The sequence below is a fragment of the Tachypleus tridentatus genome, chromosome 9 (genome assembly GCF_004210375.1).
Source record: "Tachypleus tridentatus isolate NWPU-2018 chromosome 9, ASM421037v1, whole genome shotgun sequence".
Classification (NCBI taxonomy): domain Eukaryota; kingdom Metazoa; phylum Arthropoda; class Merostomata; order Xiphosura; family Limulidae; genus Tachypleus; species Tachypleus tridentatus.
Genome location: NC_134833.1, coordinates 75,947,685 through 75,970,957, shown reverse-complemented (window position 1 = coordinate 75,970,957; position 23,273 = coordinate 75,947,685). Strand labels below are relative to the sequence as shown.

Genomic DNA, 23,273 nt, shown 5'->3' with positions numbered 1-23,273 from the left:
TTGATCATGTACCTGTGAAAAAGTACCTACTGGAGCTCAAGACACTGATTTAGGGTAACAAGTGTATGGGACTGAACTTTTTTGAAAGAAGCTGCCAACCCATACCTTCTTGTCCAATGAGGTGAGTACTGCTTCAGGGTGGATAAGTTACCACCTTACCCTTCTCATTTGTGAGAATGCAGCACAATCTCCAGAGAAAAATACAAGAATAACCTTCTAGCATTTTTTGACTGGTTTTTATAACTGCTTTGTCCATCATGTTGAAAAGGTATCTGACATTAGAAGTTCTTATCCTGGACAATACACTTGGCTACCCTGGAAGCTTCCAGTTCACTCACCTCAATGTGGTGGTAATATTTTTACCTCTCAACTCCACCAGGTTCTTACAACCTGTGGATCACAATCTCATTGCAACTTTCAAGACCTGTTACACCTGCTGCACCTTTGCTGTAATACTGGATGAGATGAAGGTTGATCTTTCTCGCTCTGTTACTGGTTGTTGGGAAAATATAACATTGCTGATCGTATAAATAACATCCAGAAGTCTTTTGAAGAAATACAACAGCACACTTCAAATGTAGTTTGGAGGAAGCTGTGAATGACTTCAGAGGATTTCATTCTGTGGATGAAGAAGTGTGGAGGATTGTAAGTTTGGCACACAAAATCGGTGAAAAGGACTTTGACGATGTGGCAAAGGATGAGAAACTCATCAATTTGCACCAAGAGGAGGTAAATGAGGATGATCTTTCAGAACTCATCAATCAATGAGGAGAACAAAGGAGAGAATAAGACTGAGAAACCAAAACTGCATCAAACAATGAAAAAATGAGCTAAAATAATGCATGTGGCAAAGGTTCTTGTTGATAAAGTGGTTGAGCTGGACCCTTTTATGGAATGCAGCTTAAGTTTAAATGGATGTTTGAAGATGGTATGATTCCATACAAAGATATTTAAATGGACTTTTTAAATGAGATGAAGTAAGAACAATAACAAGAAACCCCCACCACCCATGTCACTCAGTTAATCACCAGCATTACAACAGTGATCATGAGCTCAGCCCAGTTTCCTTGCTCATACAAAGTTGTTCCATTGTAACTTGGAGGTTTACTCCTTGAAAATCCACTGTCATTGGTATCAGTGATTTATTAGCCACTGTAAGTTCTCCTATGCTGCCTCTGTGGGGTCCCTCTCATAGCTGGAGCCCCCCTGCTAGTACAGCAGTAAGTCTACAGATTTACAAGGCTAAAAGCAGGGGTTCAATTCCCTTCGGTGGGCTCAGCAGATAGCTCGATGTGGCTTTGCTATAAGAAAACACACACTCATAGCTGGATAATGATGGGGAGAATCCTTCACTCCAACATCATCATTATTCTATCATCACTGGCAAGTTTAAGTATAGTTTTTATTTTGATGAATACAATATACATTTTTAATTTTATATTACACTAATATATATCTTTACTGTTTTTATTTTTGTTTCAATTTAATTTTTATATTATTATACATCAGCATTGTAGTTCTCATACAGTGTAAGATTGAAGATTTATATAAACATTTCCTTTTAAAATGAAGAAACTAAAACTTTTATTAAAATTTGAATTGTGTCCCATGACTGATTTTTATGGACTGTAACACACCAGTGGTTCACACACAATTGTTTCAAAAACAAAGTTTTTTCTGGTATATGAATTTGGGACACTGACTGCTTCTATGGGCCTCTTGAATGGCACTATTGTAGGAGTTATTATTAGGACCAAACGTGGTAAATGAATTTTGACGTCAAGATTATTTGTGTACATTGATAATAAAGTAATGTAATACATTTTGAATGTAGCTCTGTAAAAGGCACACTTAGCTACATGGACTAGAGCAATCTTTTAGTAAAGATAAAACTTGTTTATTCTTGCATTTGTGGCTTGAAGGATACTACGTGATCTTTTTCTAATTAAGAAAAATATTTAATCATAGTATACAAAATACTTTATCTGCAGTGATATTGGTGTGATAATTGTAGTACTACCTTGGTGGTGGTTAAGTGTATTTATTATCTGTTGATAAGTTTGCAAAATTTGGAATATACATTTCTGATAATAGTAGAGCAAAAGAAACCACCACATCATAGAAAATGGTATATACATATTAAGTCCGTTAATGATAAGTATTTGAGGGGCTTGGTGTGGCCTAGTAATTGATATACTTGGACTTTGAATCTGTGGGTTTACAGTATATACATTTCTGCAGATATGTACTCCACATTTTGAGCTCTGAAAAAAAAATTATAAATGAAAAGTTGTGTCACATTACTCAGTCATACCAGCTGGAGAAGTGGTAGTGATGGATACTGTTGATTAGCAGCCTTTCTTTTAGCTATCAGTTCAAATTTAAGTACAAGCTAAGAGCAAATATCTCTTTTTGCAGTTTTGTGCAAAAATTATGAAACAAACAATACATATTTGAAAAAAAATATTTTTCTGTTAAAAAGTATTTGTTTTGTTTTAGGGCCCTGAAAGACCATGGACTGACCATCAGTGGGGGATCTGTGTATTTGATGATGTCATTGAATATGGAGGATCAGTAAGTTTATCTCTTGTGTAACATTTTGATATTATATTTGGTACTAAATATTGCGAGTAAAATACGTAACATCTTTTTTGTTGTGTCAATCAAAATTAACAGTAATCTGAATGTGTTTAAGATGTGAAATAAAGGAAAATGTTTATTTTACAAAACACTTGGTTCTTTCACATTAAATATTAAAATTATGTTTAAGTCTTAGGGCATTCTAAGGTATCATTGATTAATAATCAAAGTAGTATGTACAAAAAATGTATACCACTTAAAGTTGGCAGCAAAGAATTAAACTTGTACGCAGGTTGACTACTTGTACCCAAAGGATTTTAGAGCCTCACCATGTAATCACATCTGATCATGTTCTTTTGGATATCTGTGTTTCTTAAATATAACCATACAGTGTTGTTTCCACTGTGAAAGGCTCTGTTATAAAGATATTTTGTCCAAAGCACACCATTTGTCCCTGCAAGCTGTTCATAATCTTTATAGATAGTGGTTTACCAGTACCTATTTCAACAGTCTGATCACATGGGAATTCATAGATGACATGACTGCTGTGTCTTTCACTGGAGCTAATTAAGGAATCACTGGAAGCTTTATCTTGGTCATCTCATACACTGCTGACCTCATTTCCATGTGGAGATCCTTCTTGATTATGTTGTATACTGTTTCTTGGAATATGTAGATCAGGGGGTTTCCAACCTTTTGGCACTCGCGACCCCTTACCTAAAAGTTTGAAACCCATGTGACCCCCTACTTAGGGCTTACTATCAGCAGCTTAATTTTTCTTTTATTTTCTGTGAAGGATGGGGAAAGAAACATCTAAAAAAAAATATTTAAAAATTCTGTAATTATTTATTAGCAAATTAAATCACATTGGTCCAACCTGAATTCACAAAAAGAACACATATTTCTTAAAATAATATTAACATAGGTTTGAACAGCTATCCAACCCAGCTAGTGAGATGCCTGATGTTGCATTTCAGCAGCAAGCTTTGAAATTCGTGGCCGAACGTTTGTTAGAGCCAGTCTCATGTCATCTCCAACATCCAATCTGTTCCTATTCTTTGTTTTTATATTGACAAGAGTGGAAAATCCTGCCTCACACAAGTAGGTAGAAGCAAATGGAACAAGGACACATAAAGCTATCATGCTGACTTTGGAGTATGACTGATACATAGCGCACCAGAACTGAGTCACGGATTTCACTTTGAAGAGATCACGAGCTGAAGAGCTCTGGATCGTTCCTTAGATCCAGAAATTCATCTTGGATATCATCTGGGATGCTGGATACATCAAGTTCAGTACAAAATGGGTTCCTTACCAGGGCCTCCTGTTCCTGTGATAGCTCAGGGAAGTAACGCTCGACTTCCTTTTCTAGAGACTGAAGATGTTCGGTAATCTCATCCTTGAGGAACTGATCCAGTTGGATCTGAGACTCATCCGTCACTCCACAAAGTTTATCAAACATAGCGATGTTTCCAAGATTAATTTTCCGACGCCAGTTCTGCAGTTTGGAAACAAAGGCCCGAAGACTATCTTGAAAAAGGAGAACATGTGTTTCCTTCCTTGAAGCTTCAAATTGAGCTTGTTCAGCTGGTCAAAAATGTCGGCTAGGTATGCAACTCTTTTATTCCATGCTTCATCTTCGAAGTGAGCTACAAGATCTTTCCTTTCTTGAGTCTCCAGGAATAGCTTTATTTCATCTTTCATTTCAAAGACACAATTAATAACGTTTCCTTTCGACAACCAACGTACTGCTGTTTAGAAGAGAAGGACTTCGTGGTCAGCATTCATGTCTTTGCATAGTTCTTTGAATAGGTGAGTGTTGAGTGCTTGAGTCTTCACATAATTTACAATTTTGATTACAGATTCAAGCACTTCCTGCAGAGAGGCAGGGAGAGTCTTACTGGCGAGAGCAGATCGGTGAATCATGCAGTGGATGCCCTTTGCTTGAGGTGCTAGCTTCTTCACTCTCGACTGGAATCCTGATTTCGATCCCAGCATAGCCGGTGTCCCATCCGTACAAACCCCACACACGTTTTCCCTTTGAAGATCTTTGTCTTGACAAAAAGTTGAAACGTTTTGCTTTGCACAGAAACAAAAAAAATGTAAGAGCATGAAAATGTAATTGATAAATAAAATTAATGTTATTCGAAGCTACTTCTAACAAGGCTACACGACTCCCCTGCCAAGGCTTTGCGACCCCAAGGGGGTTGGGATGCACCGGTTGGGAACCCCTGATGTAGGTGATTTTTGCCATATTAACCTTTAATGTTCATGGATTCTCTGTTATCAGATACCACTCTTTGATTAGTGTGGTTTGTTGCATGCATGTTGCTTTCTGAATAGTCCTGGTGCTCCAAGTTGATACATGTTATTAAATCAGATTTTAGTAGCTTGTGCCTCTAACCTTTGTGCTTCTTTTGGATTCTGAACTGCTTCAAGATATTACACTTAGCTTATCATGATTTGTGGGTGCACATTTTTCTAGACCTGATTGTATGAATGTTTTGCTCTGGTATTCTTCTTACACACCCATCCAAAAAAAACAATCTGTTTAGTGGTATCAAAATATCTATGAAATGTCAGTGTCAAAATATAGTTTTGACACAGTCAGTTCCACCATTATTTTATATTGGTTGGGGATGTCATATGACTTGCTGATCTGCCCATTGAAAATCGTTTTAATATAATATATTTAACCTATTGTAAAATGATAGGATATACATTAATTAATTGACAAGTTGCTGAATCTACCAGTGATTGTTTTTAAAACCAGTTTATTTTATGTGCTAATGGTTGATAATGTGTGAAAGAAACTGTTTTCAGCATATTAAGTATTCAATTTGTGTATACAAAAATATAAACACAAAGCTGTATGAAATGCAGTTCTACATCTTGACCTTCTCTGGTATGGAAAATTTCATCACCTAATACAGAAGTTTTCAAGTTATACATTTCTATATGTAATACATTGAATAATGTTGTTTCATTGAACTTTTTCTATGTGATATTTAAATACCATTTTTTAATATTGTTATTTGGTAAACACTGATATTTACTGCTGTACCAACTTATTGCTTTTTTATTTTATTGTTTAAGGCATGTTTAAAGTACCAACAGTATTTCCTCAAGCCAATGTTAGATGCTTTAGTCAGTGTTAATCCTGAGGTTCGACAGGCTTCTGCTTACGGGTTTGGTGTCATGGGCCAGTTTGCTGGGGAAGGCTTTGCCAAAACCTGTGCAGGTAATATAGGCTTCCATATCAGCTTTTGGACATTTTGAAAGATTTAGAAGAAAAACCTAAAAGTAGTTATTAAATTTTAATACTACTAGGTTTGATGTACAGCTGCTTGAACGTGGCATAGAGTACACTGCCAGTTTAATAACATGTCAGTCTAATGAAGCATGTTTTTTGATGAGTGTGTGTATAAAATCTGTGACATTCTTATACAGAATTGTTTTGTACCGTGCAATATTTATACCACAGGTTTTATGCCCTGGTCTTGTTGCATTTTTCATTACAGGTTGTTATTTACAGAGTTAGTATTTTCTTTATTAGATTACAATTAACATGTTAATACTTTTTAATATTTACCAACTTAAATTATTAGTTATAAAATATGTGTACTGTCAAGTTAAATTTAGATAGAATTAATGAAGTGATCATTTTCAGAATTTTGCCAAACAAATTTTCTTGTAAAACAACTTAATGTAAATAACATAATATTTTTAGACTGTATCTACTGGTTCAGTGTTTTACTGTCACAATTTCATTAGCTCCTGCTGAAGCTGTGGTAGAGATGTAATGTGAACACAAAGATTATTTTATTTATATTAATAGAAACGTCTTATAATAAATTCAAGTTTGTAGACTGTATGTAGGGATGGCCAAAAATACTCAATAGGTAAAAAAAGGATATTCACATTAAAATCAACAATAATAGTTTTATTTTCATTTGTTTCTATACCAAACTAGAAAGTGACCAACTCCCCAAATTATTAATCTTTCTTCTTCTTTCAGTCAAGATCACTCTACAACTATTTTATCAATAACAGCATTTTAAAACTAAATAAAATATGTTTCTGGGCAGTATGCAATGTCATCGCTCAGTCATAATTAAGGAAAAAATAAAAATTATAATTCCAGTTTAAAAGATGTTATCATTACCCCTTGAAGTTAAGGTTTTTTAAACAGAAATTTGATACTTCTCTCAAAAACATAAGGTTGGGGTGACACCAGAATTACCAGTGAATAATAGATGAACATTAGATAACTAACATGTGGAATACTTGGTGTTTTGTGCATTATACAGTTGATGTTCTTTAGGAAGCCAATCTGTATACTATATATGAAATGAAGAAGTAGAACAAAAAATTAATATACATAATATTAAAGTTTATTACATGCATTTATAGAATACACTAACTTTCAGTAAGGGGGAAAAACTTTTTGTAAATATGAAATGGTATTGTCAAAGAATGCACACAAGAATATTGGATGATACAACTAAACACACATCCCTACATTACTTTCAACATTAACATTTAATGTTACATGGTGAAGTGCATACTTGACTTCAGTATTACTGGAGTTAAGAGGCTATGTATTTATCATGATATCATTGTTGTGTCAGAGTAGGTATAAATGTAGTTTAACAAAGAGCCTAGGTCTTGCATACAAAGAAAACCAAGTTGAATCAAAATGTGTTTTGATTAATAGAGATTCTTGCTAGGAGGTTAATTGAATTGATTGACCTTGTAACCATTTCGTACTAAAACATTTAACAGTGTAATGTTAAATTTTAACAATGAAAGTCATGTAGGGATGATCTATTTATAGCTCAATCATCCCTATATTCTTGTTTGAATTTGTTTTTGCCACTGTCATTGCTACATCATTTTACATTCACATTTTAATGTAACTCACTGTACATAATCATTATATCTAAACTTTGCAAGTTTTTATAAGATGCTAATTTAGTTTGTAATTATTTTTTGTTTGACAGAAGTTGTACCCCTTCTGGTCCACATGATAAATATGCCAGATTCACGATCACCAGAAAACCTTACAGCTACAGAGAATGCCATTGCTGCTATAACAAAGATTTTAGCATATAATAGTAGCCAAGTTTCAGTTGATGAGATTCTGCCTCTCTGGCTCAACTGGCTGCCTGTATGGGAAGATGAGGATGAAACTCCTCATGTCTATGGTTTCTTATGCACACTTCTTGAACAGTAAGTTTATATTATTTTATAAATGAAAAAAGGAAATGTTTCTTGATGAAATTTTAAGATAAGTAATAAAATTGAGCCCAAATAAAATGTTAGTTTCATTTTTTTAATTCTCATTATTTCAGTATAGAAATCCAACTGACAAAAACCAAGATATTCCCTTTAGTTGTTCTTGAAAAATCCCAGTTTATGAGGATGAGTTTTTTCATTTTTCTCTGTTTTTGTGCATGGATATCAAAATATAATTTTACAGTAAGTGTTAGTAGTAGCTGTCCCTGTATAACTTTGAGAGTCCAAACTTCTTTCTTTTTTTTAAATTTTAATATTGAAACACTTATTGTGCATTAAGTGAGAGGCTAAGTCATTATTTTCCAATTTTGTGTTGAACATGTTATGCAGTCCAAGAAACAATAATAATTTTGCCATTTATTTTTTGATTTCAGGAACAACCCAGTACTATTAGGCAAGGAAAACTGTAATTTGCCTCAGATAGTGGCTGTTATGGCTGAAGCTTTCTCTCGAGAGGCAATAGACCCACAAACAGAGGTTGGAAAAAAAATGGTACTCTTACTACAACATCTCCAGGTAAGGTTCAGAATGTTTTACTGGTGGAGATAACTCTTGTATATTTAACAAATGTAGTAACATTAATGGTTTATTTTATTTTGTCTTTTCAGAGCAGTGGAGATGTATACACAGAATGTTTTAAACAACTCACACACAGCCAGCAGCATGCTCTACACCAAATATTAACCCCCCAGTGACCAGACTCACTTTCTTTGTCACAGATTCTATGTTAAACAGCATTGTAAATTTAAACTAAGTTTAGTAATTATTCTCTGTATTTGGTTACTCTAATTCAACAAATAAATATTTAATGATTTCTAGTGTAGAAGATAAACTTTCTAAAAGCTCCACAGAGACTTTAAAACTAGACAAAGAACTGCCTGAGTCAATACACTAATTTGTGCTGCTACTACTCTAATGAAAAGTTTTTTGTATGATGTTTTGTACATGAACAAGCCCGTTGATGCCTATCAACCTGAACCATCACCTTAAATGATTAACACTTCTTTATGAGTAATATATATCTGTGATATAAATTAAATATTGTGTAAAGTGTGGTAAACAAATAACAATTGAATTAATGAAATATGAGAGAGAGTACAGTTGCTTAAGCACGCATACAAAACGAGTAGATCAAATTTGGATTTATATGTAACATTGGTGGTATCTCAAACTTATGTCAGAATGATAGTAGCAGTGAGATTATATTTTGAGCTTTCTGATTATATAATTGTTAAACACTGACTTTTGGTGACGTTATTGTAAAGCCACTGTTAAACTATCGAGTTGTTACCCTTAAAGATAAATATGTAAGTACCCTTTGAATATTATTAAGGTGCGAGGTGGGGAAGGATAAGGTCTTTTTCATTTACTTTATATAAATTTACTCTATCTCAAAGCTCTTGTGTGCTCTATGTAGGTATAGCATTGTATACCTTTTGTGAACTTACGTTTCTACCATACAACAGCATACCACTTAACCTCTGTGATACAGCTCTTTGTATAATGAGATAACAGATCAAAAAATGTTATCACTCACATTTATAAAAAACCTGAGCTTTTATTTATAGATGCATCTAAAATAGTTCGTAACAGAATGCTTTAGAATATAAAACCACACAGAACACTTTGATTATATATATATATATAGCTTAAATTGAAAGAGGCAACAACAAACTAGCTGCATGCACATAAAATTAAGATTGCTACTCGCTCTTCCATATCACCACCTTACCCTTTCTACAACAAATTACTGCTTGTGAAGCATACACAGTTTCACTTGTGTTATTCATATATATCAGGTTAAAGGTTGGTAACTTTGTAAAGCCCCAGTGATGAGGTTTAATGAAAAGAGTAACTGGACGGAACTTAATGATGTTTATCTAAAGAATACAGAAATTTATGGGGTTGAAAGGCAATTTAACTAAAAACTATAGTGAAAATAAAAGGCATGTCTGTTCAAACTGTTTTCTCATAAATTTCTCAGAGGTTACATCTAATATTTTAGTGAATGGAGTAAAGCACATGATAAACCACCTGGAGAATAAGGGTGGTAGTGGCAGGTTTTCCAACCACCTCCAATGTTATATTCTACCAAACCTTTTCTTAGCTATAGGTGGGCATGAGAAATACATTAGTGATAAAGCCAGACTGATGTTTTGTTGAAAAGAGACATGTTCCACTCTTATATATTAGCATAACATTAATAGCTGAACATACACAAATTTTAATACAAGAATAAATGGTACAGTGCTTCTATTAAAATAATTTATCTTTAATATAAAATATATTTCCTAAATGTTATGAACAAATTCATAATTAGCATCTTGGTTTAAACAACATACCCTAAAATATAATAGCATGTATATATTTTCTTGTTATTCAAGCACCAAATAGTACAAAAAAAAAACATTTAATAAGATTACTTTGTCTTAGAAGATAATCTCTTACACTTTTCAGATCATTATGATGGTGTCACAGCTCACCCTTCAGTAGCTTAGACAGAGGTGTGGTGCAGTGTAGCTTTTTCAGTAACCTCCACCCACCTAAAACAAATATTGTTTGTAACAAATGTATACTGTATTGTCTGAAAGAGAAAGAATAATTACATTGATTCATATGTAGGCTGCAACTTGAATAAATTTCCACCTTCTAACTTCTTAAAAGTGTGTGCCATTCAAGATGGTATGTACTTGGTATCAGTGTTATCACCTATTCCTTTTTCCCTACACTGCTACTTTAGAAACTGTACTTAATGAAGTGAAAACCAGATAATACATAAACAAATCCATACTGTAAAGGTTATGCAAACCATTAACATCATCCAGTTCCACTTCCTGGATTGACGTATCTTTATTGTACATAAAAAATCAGATGAGTTACAAACTTGTATAATTTATTAAAAGCTTGCCAGGTTTCATATAAATAATCAAATTCTGATTTTACAAAGTAAGTGCAAAGGACTAAGACTGTGCACACTCAGTTAATTGACTACATTGACACTTTAAACAAAAAAATTCCTTTTGTAACTTGAAAGTTTTTCGATTTATTATACAGCACAGACATGACTTACCTTACATCCACCTAAGTAACACATTGATAGCTAAAGCTTTAAGAAGTGATCAATTTCTCATTCCTTGCAACTTTATACAGAACCACTGGAAATTTAATAAATTTTACCCAAGAGAGGTAAAACTGTATACCTACAATCTGTATTAAAGTTTAATGTCTAACATATTGATTTGAAGCTTAGTAGCATATTCAGATGTTTTTAAAAACTAGGAAATGTCACTATTAAATGTTTCACCCTCCCATGAACACAAACATACCTGCTAAATGTATACTGGCTCTCAGCTCTGAAAAAATAAACATGATTTTTGAACTGCAACTTGAAGACACAGTCTTTGTTGATATTGTCCTGTTCATTTGGTGTTGTAACGTGGTAGCCCATTAAAGGGAGACTGGCTAGTGGGAAGTCATCCTGTCAAACACTCAGTATTAGGAAAAATACAACTCGTAGCAACTTGTGTAATAAAAAACAGAGAAGCTGGTTATTAAAAATTCACTTTAAAGGTAAGAAATTGTTAACATTTATTTGATTTCCATGTAAAGGTCTGTACAATTCATTTGTATAACTAATATAAAAAGTTAAAATTCTACTATTATTATGTACTTTAATTTAACACTATTTATTTCCTGATCAAAACTACTAAAATTTCAGTAATATTAAAATTTGATTTCACTAATTCAAACATATTTTCAATCTAAGAACTTGTGAATATTTTGTATTTTATTAGATATAAGATATTTGACAAAAAATCCACAAACCTGGTATGACTTGTAGAAAAACAGACAGAAGTTAGATAAAACAACCCACAGTTTCTGCCACCCACTGCTGTTTTTAAACTTTCTCAGTAAATAACCACTCATTTGGTTCTGATTAGAAAAGGAAAAAGAATAAATATAAATATATACATTTCCTCAAAATGTATTTATTTTATTTTTAGTTTGATAAAAGGATTCACTGCATGGACTTCAAACAGTTTTAAGGACAGCATCCTCTTGCAGTGCAGAGATCTTCATTTGGATAGTTCTTAATGAAGTCTCAGCACAGAAATCATCATCCCCCATTCTTGCACTCTGGGCACAAGTCTTTAATAACTACAAATTCAACATAACATTTTTACAAGAATTGGTTTAAAGGTTTCCTAAGTGTAAAGAGGATTCATCACATTTCAACATTTTTATGTAACAGTGATGAGGTAAAGAACTTGTTTCATATATAATAAACTTGAGCTCCAAAAAACGTTTCCTCCACCTAACCTTATAATATATACTTGCATATAGAAAATACAATTTTCATCCATAGATTAAGATGTAAGCTTAACTGTTGGTTAAGTAAAGTTTTCTCAAGATTAAATTGTTTCACTTACACATCATATATTGTACAGAAGTTGAAATGCTACACTAATATAAAACATGCAAGTTCTTATATTATGATATGGTTAAAGCTAACCACAGTATTTGAAGGGTCTACACCAACAAATATATAGGTTTATTACTCTTGCTCAGGATAAGACAAAAGGTCCATATCGTAAGATTTTATTTTTCAAAATTAAATAACTTTAGTTTCTTAATTTGAAAATGAAAACAAACTTAAATATCCTTTTTTGTATATCACATTATCTGTCTTGACTTGTTGGTTAGTTTATATTGAATTACACCTACCATATGATATCTGTAGTAGTTAATGAAATAGAAACCTCCTACCTTTTTGATTTGCTGAGATATAAATATATTTAACAAACCACCCAGGGTAGCCCCTTCCCCTGTAATGTTCTTTTGAAACCTTTTGCTTACTCACACTCATTTCTTTTTAAGTACATGTTTATAATCACTAAAAAAAAACATATTCCAAGCTGCATAAATCTGAGTCATTTGTAATGGGTTTGAAGGGGAAAGCTGGAATTTTACTTTAAATTTTGAAGTCTGTTGCTCTTACGATATTTTTTAACCCACATACATGTAGCTCAGTTAAAAAGCAAGGTAAATTACAGGAGTATTGTGTGTTACAGCATAGTATTCTAAAATGCATATCTGAAATCTACAACAATTGTCTTCCCTTCTGCACATGAGAGAAGAAGAGGTTTAACAAGTGTGACATGTAAATCAAATTCATAACATTAGAAACGTTGTTGTTCTATACATTTTATTTATTGTCCTAAGAAAAAAGATAGCATTTATGAATAAACAGTAATAATACACATTCAGAAGTGCTCAATTTTAAGCACCTAGCAAGTTTATTAGATTTGCCCATACTGTGGAGTCAGATCATAAACATTTTCTCACTTTTATTATTTCAGACATTTCCCCTTACAACCATTCTGCTGTGGTTGAAAGGGAAATTTCAATCATAAAAATAAGCTGATAAATCCCTGTCCCACTGAGTTCTTGAAGCTAGAATTACAATAAGTTCCATAACGATCATCTTATTGTGGCCATAAGCCTGCAGATGGTTGTTTGCTATCAAAAGCATTATATTTCAGTGTGACATAATTAGTTTAATGTCCAGGAAAGTGATTCATTGCATTATGTTCTCCAGGTTTCTACTTCAGTCACTGACACTAAAATAAACATAGAAACTAGATGTGAAATATGTAGAAGAAAAAATGCTTAGGAGAAGTATGCTGAAGCTCTGTGGGCAATACTAAAAACTACAGAACAGTGTTACTGCATTTTATTTTTGGTGGTTACATGTTCAGTCAAATTGACCAAATGCACAGGAATAACATCACGTTTTAGTGAAAAAGTGTTTTCTCTATCTGAAAGTTATCAAAGTGTTTTTGGTCTTAAATTGAAAATCACTGCACTTACAATGCTCAGACTTCATACATTCATGGACCAATATTTAGAAAACAAATACCTGATTTCAAAAATTCAGGTTATTGTGTGAACAAAGTTATAGCATAGAAACTCTACTGGTCATGTGGTTGGTATAATGTATGGGGGCAGTAGCACAAGGAATAAATGATTTTATACTAGATTAAAACATGAAGTAGGGATGAAGTAAAAACGATCGTGTGTCTTTTCTATTTTTTTATTCATCACATCATTTATAAAGCTTTGTACTACTGTTCAAGACTGCATGCTTCCTGAAAATATTCATACCCATGAAACCTAATGTATTAATCCTAACTAACCACCATAGATCGTCTGAAATCTTCTATTCCAACACTCGTGTTTCGATGCCAACACACATGAACAGTTAGAGTTGCCCTGTGTTGCACCTGCTTTTCACTTGTATTGGTGCTGCCTCCTTCTGTTTGAGCAGGTGGAGAAAATAACGAATGTTGACCATCTATTTTATCTAATAATTCATTGGAGGAACCTGAAAAACAAGTGAAGGTTATTTGGCACATTAAGTATTTTAAAGTCTTACAATGATACCAATAAGTATTTATGTATACTGGTCACATATGGAATTTAATACAAAAGTTATTTTTTAAAATTAACATTCTTAACAAAATTACTCCAGGATTCTCTTGAAATATTCTTTCTGAACAGTTACATGTTTAATACAAATTTCACTAATTTTAATTTTTTTATTTAACAGTAGGATATTTTTCAACTCTTTCTAACTAACAAGTGACCCACAGACTAGAAGTAATACTTGGTGTTTTTTCAACAACTTGCCCTTTAAAACTTTCAAGGATTTTATTACAAGGGCCCTTTTAAACTTGTTATATAATCTTGCAAGTTATTAGAGATGATTTTCCACTAAATCATTCTTACATGCTCTCTTCGAATCATTTTATATGATTAATTACTCATTAAATGCATATGAGAATTACATATAAAAACAAACAAATGATGATTGTTTTGTTTTTTTGAATTTCGCACAAAGCTATTCAAGGACTAGAGGGAAAGCAGCTAGTCATCACCACCCACTGCCAACGAATAGTGGGAGTCACGTTATAACGCCCCCACGGCTGAAAGGGTGAGCAAGTTTGGTGCAACGGGGATGCGAAACAAACAAATGAAAGGTCTTTCAATTAGATCAAGGTTTAAGTGTGAAAAACAACAGTAATTATCATCAATTACTATATTAAAAATCTAACCAAAAATGAAAACAGATAATCTTGCCATAATAAAACTATACATATTTTAACCCACAAAGTCAGACAACACCTGTACTGCAAATTCACAATTAAATTAAAAAAGTTATCTTCAATATACTGAGCTTAAATTTGATTACTAAAAATGTACAATCCATTTTAGACTTATTAGTGGCTGACAAATAACTTTTTTTTTTTATTTGTAATTAGGCACACAGCTACAGAAGAGGCTATTTGAGCTGTGTTCACCAGTGGTATAGAAATACACAGAATTACCACTGTGCCACTTGAAGAGGGACTTTGCTTTGAAGTTTTAAAGACAACTCTGAAATCTAATCTTGTTTGCTTATCATGACAGATAGAACAAAATGTTTTAAAGATTATCAAGATCTATGTAAACACTTGTATAACTTTTTCTAATTAATGTTGTTAGGAATATCTGTGCCTCTCTCTGGAAAATGAGTTGAAACTCCAGGCTTTGCAATCATTGATATAGTATATTTATGTAAGTATCCCACACAAAATATGAAGCTTTCACTTGTCAAAACTCAACTACTCTTGGTTGTCTTGTAAGAATAACAGCATGAGTTGTTACTCAATCCTTAAAACACAATTTTTGTTAGAATAGTGCTTAACTATTTCATAACGGTGTGCTAACTCTTATATAGCCCTGAATTGGCTCTAAGTGAAGTACAAGACTATATACCTTCAACATTACTTACTGCAAGAATGTAGACTAGAGTACAGAAAATTTCCAACTCTCTGATCTCTAGCACAGTCAATGGCTTTTATTAGATCCATCAACCACTTCTGCCTTTCTTCCTCACAACTAAAAACAAATTAAAGGCAAGGAATAATTCTTAAAAGGTTGATTAAGAAGTTTAGTTTTTAAGAAAATTATATATTAACTATAGCTGGAGTACCAGTCTCCTAACTGGAAGTTATGTAAATTCATGATTAATGAAAGGTTTTCCTTTCTATGTACAAAATGCAAAGGTGCCATAAAAAATATAAAACACAAAATGTGAAATGAAACTGCAAGTTTATATCTATGCAAGGACCCATCAAAACTTCCTGCCAAATTTGGTGAATATCCATCAACAGGGGGGCAAAGTGATGGTAAAATATATGCAAACACCCATTAAAATTGCAAAATAAAAAATTTGTATATAGTAGTTACATGAACATAATATACAACAGACAGTAATATTATATTTGTATAGATACTTGTAACTTCATTATCGTAATCAACTTTTTGTATTGAAACTACTTAAAATAACAAGTGTACACCATGTATTTGTTAACAATACATTTTACACTTACATGTGATGTGAGTGTAACAATCTTTTTAAATGCAGTTTTGTGTACTAGTTTTGCTGTAACCTACATTTCCCAAATAAAAAAACATTTCCATGTTTGTACTTTTTTCATAATACATGGTTGCACTTGATAGACATGTTGGCTTGCATTTTATCCCTCTAACATGGTTCACAAGTTATAAAATGACGTAATATTTGTTTGACTGCCAAGATTATTTTAATGATAATTTTATGTTGTATAATCTACAAAATAACATTTCATAACAATTTCTGAAGTTTTTTTAAATTACACACAACAGAAAAGACAAAAATATTTGGTTTTGAATTTTCTAACTGATCTCCCCTATATTGTGTTTAATGGCTTATTTATAAGATGCTGTATGAGATGAATGGTAGACAAGAATCTCCATAGATAGACTGATATAATCATGTTACCTGAATGACTTTTATCTTTCTGTTTATTTACATAACTTAATGTGACACACTAACAGAAGTGAGAAGCAGTTTATGACTTTTTTATTTCACTTTACTTACCTTGCTGCTACCATTAGTGCTTGATTCCCACCATAAATTGTAAAACAGAAATCCATTCCCATCTTAGGCTCAGTTTCTTCAACCATAACACTTTCTAGAGGGAGCTGTCGATGAACCTTGAACTGGAGACGAGGATTGGAGCTTCTGCTTGCATACAGCAACATATCTGAAAACTATGCAAGAAGTTAACTGACACTCATATACTTAAGATAAGTGAAAAATTAACAATTTCAGTTATTTGCACATGTTTAACAAAAATTTGCTACTTTATTTTAATTTTTGATCTTATGACTTAATTTTTACTTTGCTTTTTGATCTAACCTGTAAATAATAGACAATGAAAACATTTTGAAGTTTCAAATTATTCAGACAACCCCTTAAACATCATAAATAGATAGAAAGTATATAGAAATATGTACAAAAATAAATGCATTGGATTTACATGTTTACTGTTGTTTCATGCATCTGAAATAACAATTCACCCACAGACTGATTTAAACTTTTTACAGTAAAAAAATACCTTTAAAAAACTACTTTTCAAAGATGCACTATTTTACTAATTACAAAGTAACTAGGGCAACTTGTAAAACAACACAACTGGAAAAAATATATATATCAGCAATAATAATGAAGACATACAACAAGTTAAAACTTTTGTTAGTGATGATAGAAGTTCATAAACAGGAACTAGTGCTTATTGTTTGTTTGTTGAATTTTACACAAGGCTACTTGAGGGCTATCTGCACTAACTATTCATAATTTAGAAGTGACATACAAGAGGGAAGGCAGCTAATTAACTCCACCTACCTCACACTCTTTGGCCACTCTAATCAAATAGTGAGATAGAAGATCACATTGTATCTCAGGAAGGCTGGTATGGGTATTAATACTTTTACCAAAATACAGCAGAAAACAATGTTTTGACCTTCTTAAGCCATCTATACCTTTGTTAACCTGAAGATGACCTAAGAAGGTCGAAATGTTGTTTTCTGCTTTATTTTGTTAAAATTGTTTATACAGATACCAGCTGTTCCAAGATACATTTTTACTTCAAGTGCATTTCTTGTCATCACAGTGAAGATTACATTGTAATACCCTGACAGCTGAAAGGGACACCAAACCCACCACTCACAGTTTGAAAGCCAATTGCCATAACCATCAAGCCTTGCCAGGTTTAATAAGATTTTTTATTTCATACACTTATAAATCATAAGACAATATTTTATTTCACACCATTATAAATCATAATAGGATATTTATTCTAAACTTACAAAGTGCTGAAATAATATACATTGGAAAACAAAATAACTGGATGAATGATTTCTACAATAGTAAACAAGTACTACAGGAGAAAGCTATAATTTGAAACTAAATTATATTGAACATGTAGTGAAATATTTTCATGACTAACCAAGAAGAACATTCTTAGTTGATATCCTTTCCTTGACAGTTTCTGAAGACACCCCTCTCTGATAAATTCCTAGGAGATATAAAAACAATGTTTCAAATATTCATACTTCATTAGCATTAACTTTTGGATGCAAATAACAAGCAATTTACAATAAAAAGTGATTCACAAAATACTAAGAGAAGATAAAAATACAAAATTAAATATGAAACAAACTACAATATACAGGAAGCAAATGCTCTTTCTTTCTGTTTGGAGTTATGGGTATTACAGTAGGAAACATCTATCCTATTCTATATTTACAAACACAGAATATGTTGAATGTAATAAAATATACCACATAAAGTAAATTTTCTATCAGAAGCACATTAGTTTCACTGAATGCATCTTGCTATGATAAATTAAACTACTTGAAAGATGTTGCATTGTAAATTAAGTGTAGAAATAAGGGATAATTACTGTTTCACATATTTAAGAAATTCAAATATATTTCACAAAAGCCTTTGATCAAATTATTCTGTAACTTATATGACTCACTCCTTACACCTGTTTGATGTTAGGCTTGCAGTAGAAGGCAAAGATGGTGAGAAGTTATGGCACCAGAAGTCACAACATTTCATAGTTTTATGTAACATCAACATAATACATTTTGCAATAATAAAAAACATTAGCAATATTATCATACATTAATGTTTGTTGTTAACTAGGTCTGTAAACTTACTGATGAGCAAAAAACAAAAGTATTAAATCTGATATTTTATCATATAGGTCATCCATTACATGTGTTTCTGTGTGAGCACCCATCCATCACCTAGAGGTGGCTGGTTCAGTTATCATAAGTGTTTGTATGGTAGCTGGAAACTGTCTGACAGTTTACATAAGCTATTTTGTTTTACGATTTTTGCCTGAGAAGAAAATGACAAAAGGCCTTGATATATAGTACATTTCCATTTTTTTAAATAGATTTTTGGCTTGCATCATGCAGAGTTAGCTGCTTGATTACAATATTTTTATGGTAAATTCAAATTGTACGTGATTGTGTACATGGGCTATTTTGGTTTTTTTTAGACTTTTTGCCCAATAAAGTAGACAAACAAGAATTTTGAAATATGGCACATTTCCACTTTTTTTAGATTTCTGCTTGAGAAGGTGGGGGAAAAACACCATGAAATAGGGCACATTTCATCTTTTTATGCATTTTTGGTTTTGAATTTAAAGACAGAAGTACTTAATTAAATTACTCAATTATTACTTTCCATAAAGCAGGATATGCAATTAGCATCTAATGAAGTTACTAGGAATTTAACAGCAAAAGAAAAAAGGGAGGAAAACATTATCTAACATTGTCCTTTATACAGTTTTTGCTTCCTTAACTGGTACACTCAATTAGTTTAAATTAAAAAACAAGCTGTGTAATAGGTCCAATGTTTATTTTCTGCCAAATTTTTAGTTCTATAAAAACAAAACAAAACTTTAGGTTCCCATGACAATTAACAATTTAGAAACCGCTAAACTCACTCAAACATTATTTTAAAAAAAAGTTATTTCTTTATATTGAAATGGATTGAGAAAATTATATGCAACTTTTCTGGGTGGAGTTTGTAAAGAACATTTCCTAAAAATCTTGTTCCTTGTTAGCCTTGTCTATTAGACTTTGAATTTACTTTGTTATTTAACCTTCATATTATTCATTTGTTAAAATACCATTCACTACTTGCATTGTATCGAGTAATTTTATGCTTTTGTCTGTTATAATGCTCTGACTCAGTGTAGAGAACTGATAATAAAGAAAGGAAATATTGCTATATTTCCTACATAAGTTACAATACACAGGAGATCCAGATGTAATTTGTGAATTAAATTGCAATCCTGAAGGCATTTCTGTTTAAATTTCTTGTGTAACACAGAAGTTAAAGAACCCTATAACAACTGTAGTTATGGCCCACAAGGAATTTGGTGAGTTGATATTAGACATTTTTGTCAGCAGTTTTATGTATCGAGGGATAACACTTAAGTATCAGAACACTTTTTTTAACATACTGGACCAGAAACTTAATAGAATGATCATGTTAAAATCTAAAAAGATGTGTTTATAAAGCTAAAGAGACTCACAGTTATATCTACAATTAACACCTGAAATCCTCTTTAATAACTCATACTTACATTGTGAACCTGATAAAAAATTAAGTTTCAATTTTACAAAATATTTAAATGTGTATGCATGTATAACCAGAATGTAATCAGAGTGAAGCTTAGAAGTAAATACAAAAACCTAAAAGATTAATTTAACCTTAAAGTAGGCACAAACTTGTGCATAAATGAAACTGTATTCTATGAGACGTAATTTTTTATTTGATGTTGTAATTTTTGTAAGTGTAGAGAAGTACCAAAATTTTAAATATATTAAAAATAAATACATATTTTTTATCTTAAAATGAAAATAAATAAGTGGCTTCATATATTGTGGCACATATCATGGAAAGCATACAGTAAATGTGATTCTTCTAATCACAATTTATATTTTTCAATTATGTATTCATATCAAAACGGTAAACACTGTTTATAAGAAACTTAAATTTATCAAATTTTCAGTAGTATTTTTACTGTATTTGAGTGTTTACCCTTAGACATAAGTATCAATAAACTTATTTTAGCAAATTGTAAGAGATAATTAATAGTTACTTGTTTTAATACAAACTAAATAAAAAATATTGTGTACAGACAACATAAATTACATATCTTACGTGACACAACAAAATATGCTTTAATAAACAAAGCTTAACGGAATGAAATACCTTTTACATATGTATAAAAAAAACTATAAATGTTGACAAAGTATGTTCCAAATTTTGTCTATTAATATTATGTTGTGGTTTGAGCAAGTAATGAAACTTGAAATAAATAATGCAGCACAAAAAACTTATGGTTATTCTACTAAAATGAAAAACTATCTAAAAATAACATTAAAACACAGTCACTAGTTAAAAATATTAACTACAATTATTCTATTTTAGGTATGTTAAATTTATTTTGAAGGTACTGGGAATTTGGTGCTGTTTAGAAAACAACTGGATGACATTTCATTGGTCAGATCGTACATATAATTGTTATATTGGCTGCTGCCTTTCTCCTATTTGCTGCTCTAAAGTAATATATATATATATGGTTGATTTTTAATATTAAGTTATACAATACTAGAAGAGCATTCACATATAAAGTAAAATATCTGTGAAAGAGTAAAGTCCATATTCTTACTGAAAACAAAATTTTCACCAATGCACTTTAAGATATATCTTGGAAGATTTACCAAAGTTGTAAAAACATACAGCCACATATCAGAAAAATTTGATGTGGAGTTTTGTTAGATACCCTAACAAATTAAAAAAAAAATCAACAGCAAAAAAAAACAATGTATTTGTAATTTCCATTTAATTTGCTACAATGAGAAAAAAATGTACATGTAAGAAAGGCCTAATCTACAATTTTTTTTATCAGGTCACCAATGAAATCCAATGTTAAAACCCAATCTCTGAAGATATTTAAAAATTCATTAATATCTCTTAAGTAAAATGAATTAATCACAATAAAAGTAAGATACACACTTACTCAGTGACTGTTTCAGTGCATTTTATAAGCAGATACTGTGAATAAGTATTTTGATTATAAATACTAATATAATTTTGGTAGTGAATGAGCTCCTACTAAGTTTTACACTGTAGACAACACTGTAAGTCATCAGCCTTTTCCTGGATTACAAATGAAAGGTTTTATTGATACTAAAAACACAAAAAAGGGAACTTTACTCTGTTAGGCTGTTGAAGATCTTCAGTTCCCACCATTTCATGGTGTAGGTCCATCAGTTTAACATAGTTTTCCTGGAAGAAAACAAAAACAGTAATTAGGTAAGTTTGTTTTTTTAAATGACAGATATTATTATGTACACAGTTAACATGACAACACAAAGAACACCTCAGTTTTTCTACCAACTGGTCAATGACACTAGCAAGAGCTACTAATAAAATCTGGAGCGCTCTAACAATTTTTATTTATCTTTTCTCAAATAATAATATACATTTGATCTTAACAGTAGCATGACATAAAATATAATAATAAAGTATCTGACATCTAAATAATTCATAAAGTACATTTCCAACAATGCAAATAAATTTTTATTCATCAATTTAATATATAAATCATAAAACTCAAATGCTAATCTAATGCTACCAACTTCCACTTATCCAATTTGCTAACAAATTTATACTAAAATTTTGTTCTTCACAAAGAATTTATAATAGTTATCACAACACCCTATAGGTAACACAGATATTAAAGTTAAATTTGTAATAAGATAAAAAATAAATACATATACCATGTTTTCTTTAAATACACAAGTCTAACTCGACAACCTTAAATTTCTTGAAGATTTCTAAATAAATTAAAGAGTTATCTTTTTAATAAACTTACAATATCATGTATAATATTCCATACTAGAGAAAAATCAACAAGCTGAATGATCCAAGAAGAGGTTCTTGCAGATTTAACTTTTTGGTGTGTATTTTTAATATTTATTTATTTCACAACTTATTGAAAGTTGGAATCAGTATCTAACACACCTTGATTAACCACAAATGCCATACAAGCTTAAATAAGGAATGACTAAAGAAATATCAAGAAGGTTCCAATTTACAACTTTGGTCTCTATTATGAACATTTATTTTAAACTTTATTACATTATCAACATTAAATGAATATTAAAAATGTTTCTTAAGAAAAAAATCATGTAAAAGCAATTCTCCGAAAATCTGGACAATACTTTATCTACGAATAAGAAAATTTATATGTACATAAGGATGCAATTTGAACTGTGCTAGTTTGGTTTGGTTTGTTTTGAATTTTGTGCAAACCCACACGAAAGCTAGCTGGGTTAGCCATCCCTAATTCTGCATTGTAAGACTAGAAAAAAGGCAGCTAATCATTCCACCCATCACCACCTCTTGAGCTACTCTTTTACCAATGAATAGT

At 31.5% G+C, this 23,273-nt stretch overlaps 2 protein-coding genes across 13 annotated transcripts in view; one reads left to right on the top strand and one right to left on the bottom strand.

The window, feature by feature from the left end:
• Positions 1–15,351, top strand: part of LOC143225527 (importin-5-like) — an 83,836-nt gene extending 68,485 nt beyond the window's left edge. For 4 of the 6 annotated variants that reach the window (XM_076455145.1, XM_076455141.1, XM_076455147.1 and 1 more), the window contains 5 exons: positions 2,500–2,574; positions 5,677–5,821; positions 7,584–7,812; positions 8,253–8,394; positions 8,487–8,692. In XM_076455145.1, coding sequence (XP_076311260.1) covers positions 2,500–2,574; positions 5,677–5,821; positions 7,584–7,812; positions 8,253–8,394; positions 8,487–8,573 — 678 coding nt within the window. In that variant the 3' untranslated portion in view covers positions 8,574–8,692. Of the gene's footprint in view, positions 1–2,499; positions 2,575–5,676; positions 5,822–7,583; positions 7,813–8,252; positions 8,395–8,486; positions 8,693–10,335; positions 10,542–15,200 lie in introns of those variants that run through there. The other 2 variants (XM_076455142.1, XM_076455143.1) reach the window with 2 other exon arrangements.
• Positions 9,417–23,273, bottom strand: part of LOC143225528 (FERM, ARHGEF and pleckstrin domain-containing protein 2-like) — a 94,086-nt gene continuing 80,229 nt past the window's right edge. For 4 of the 7 annotated variants that reach the window (XM_076455148.1, XM_076455150.1, XM_076455149.1 and 1 more), the window contains exons 19-26: positions 22,055–22,126; positions 18,255–18,323; positions 16,844–17,016; positions 15,713–15,819; positions 14,076–14,263; positions 11,704–11,811; positions 11,205–11,356; positions 9,417–10,462 (exon numbers count right to left, since the gene is read on the bottom strand). In XM_076455148.1, the coding sequence (XP_076311263.1) occupies positions 10,351–10,462; positions 11,205–11,356; positions 11,704–11,811; positions 14,076–14,263; positions 15,713–15,819; positions 16,844–17,016; positions 18,255–18,323; positions 22,055–22,126 (981 nt within the window). In that variant the 3' untranslated portion in view covers positions 9,417–10,350. The remainder of the gene's footprint in view (positions 10,463–11,204; positions 11,357–11,703; positions 11,812–14,075; positions 14,264–15,712; positions 15,820–16,843; positions 17,017–18,254; positions 18,324–22,054; positions 22,127–23,273) is intronic. The other 3 variants (XM_076455152.1, XM_076455153.1, XM_076455154.1) reach the window with 1 other exon arrangement.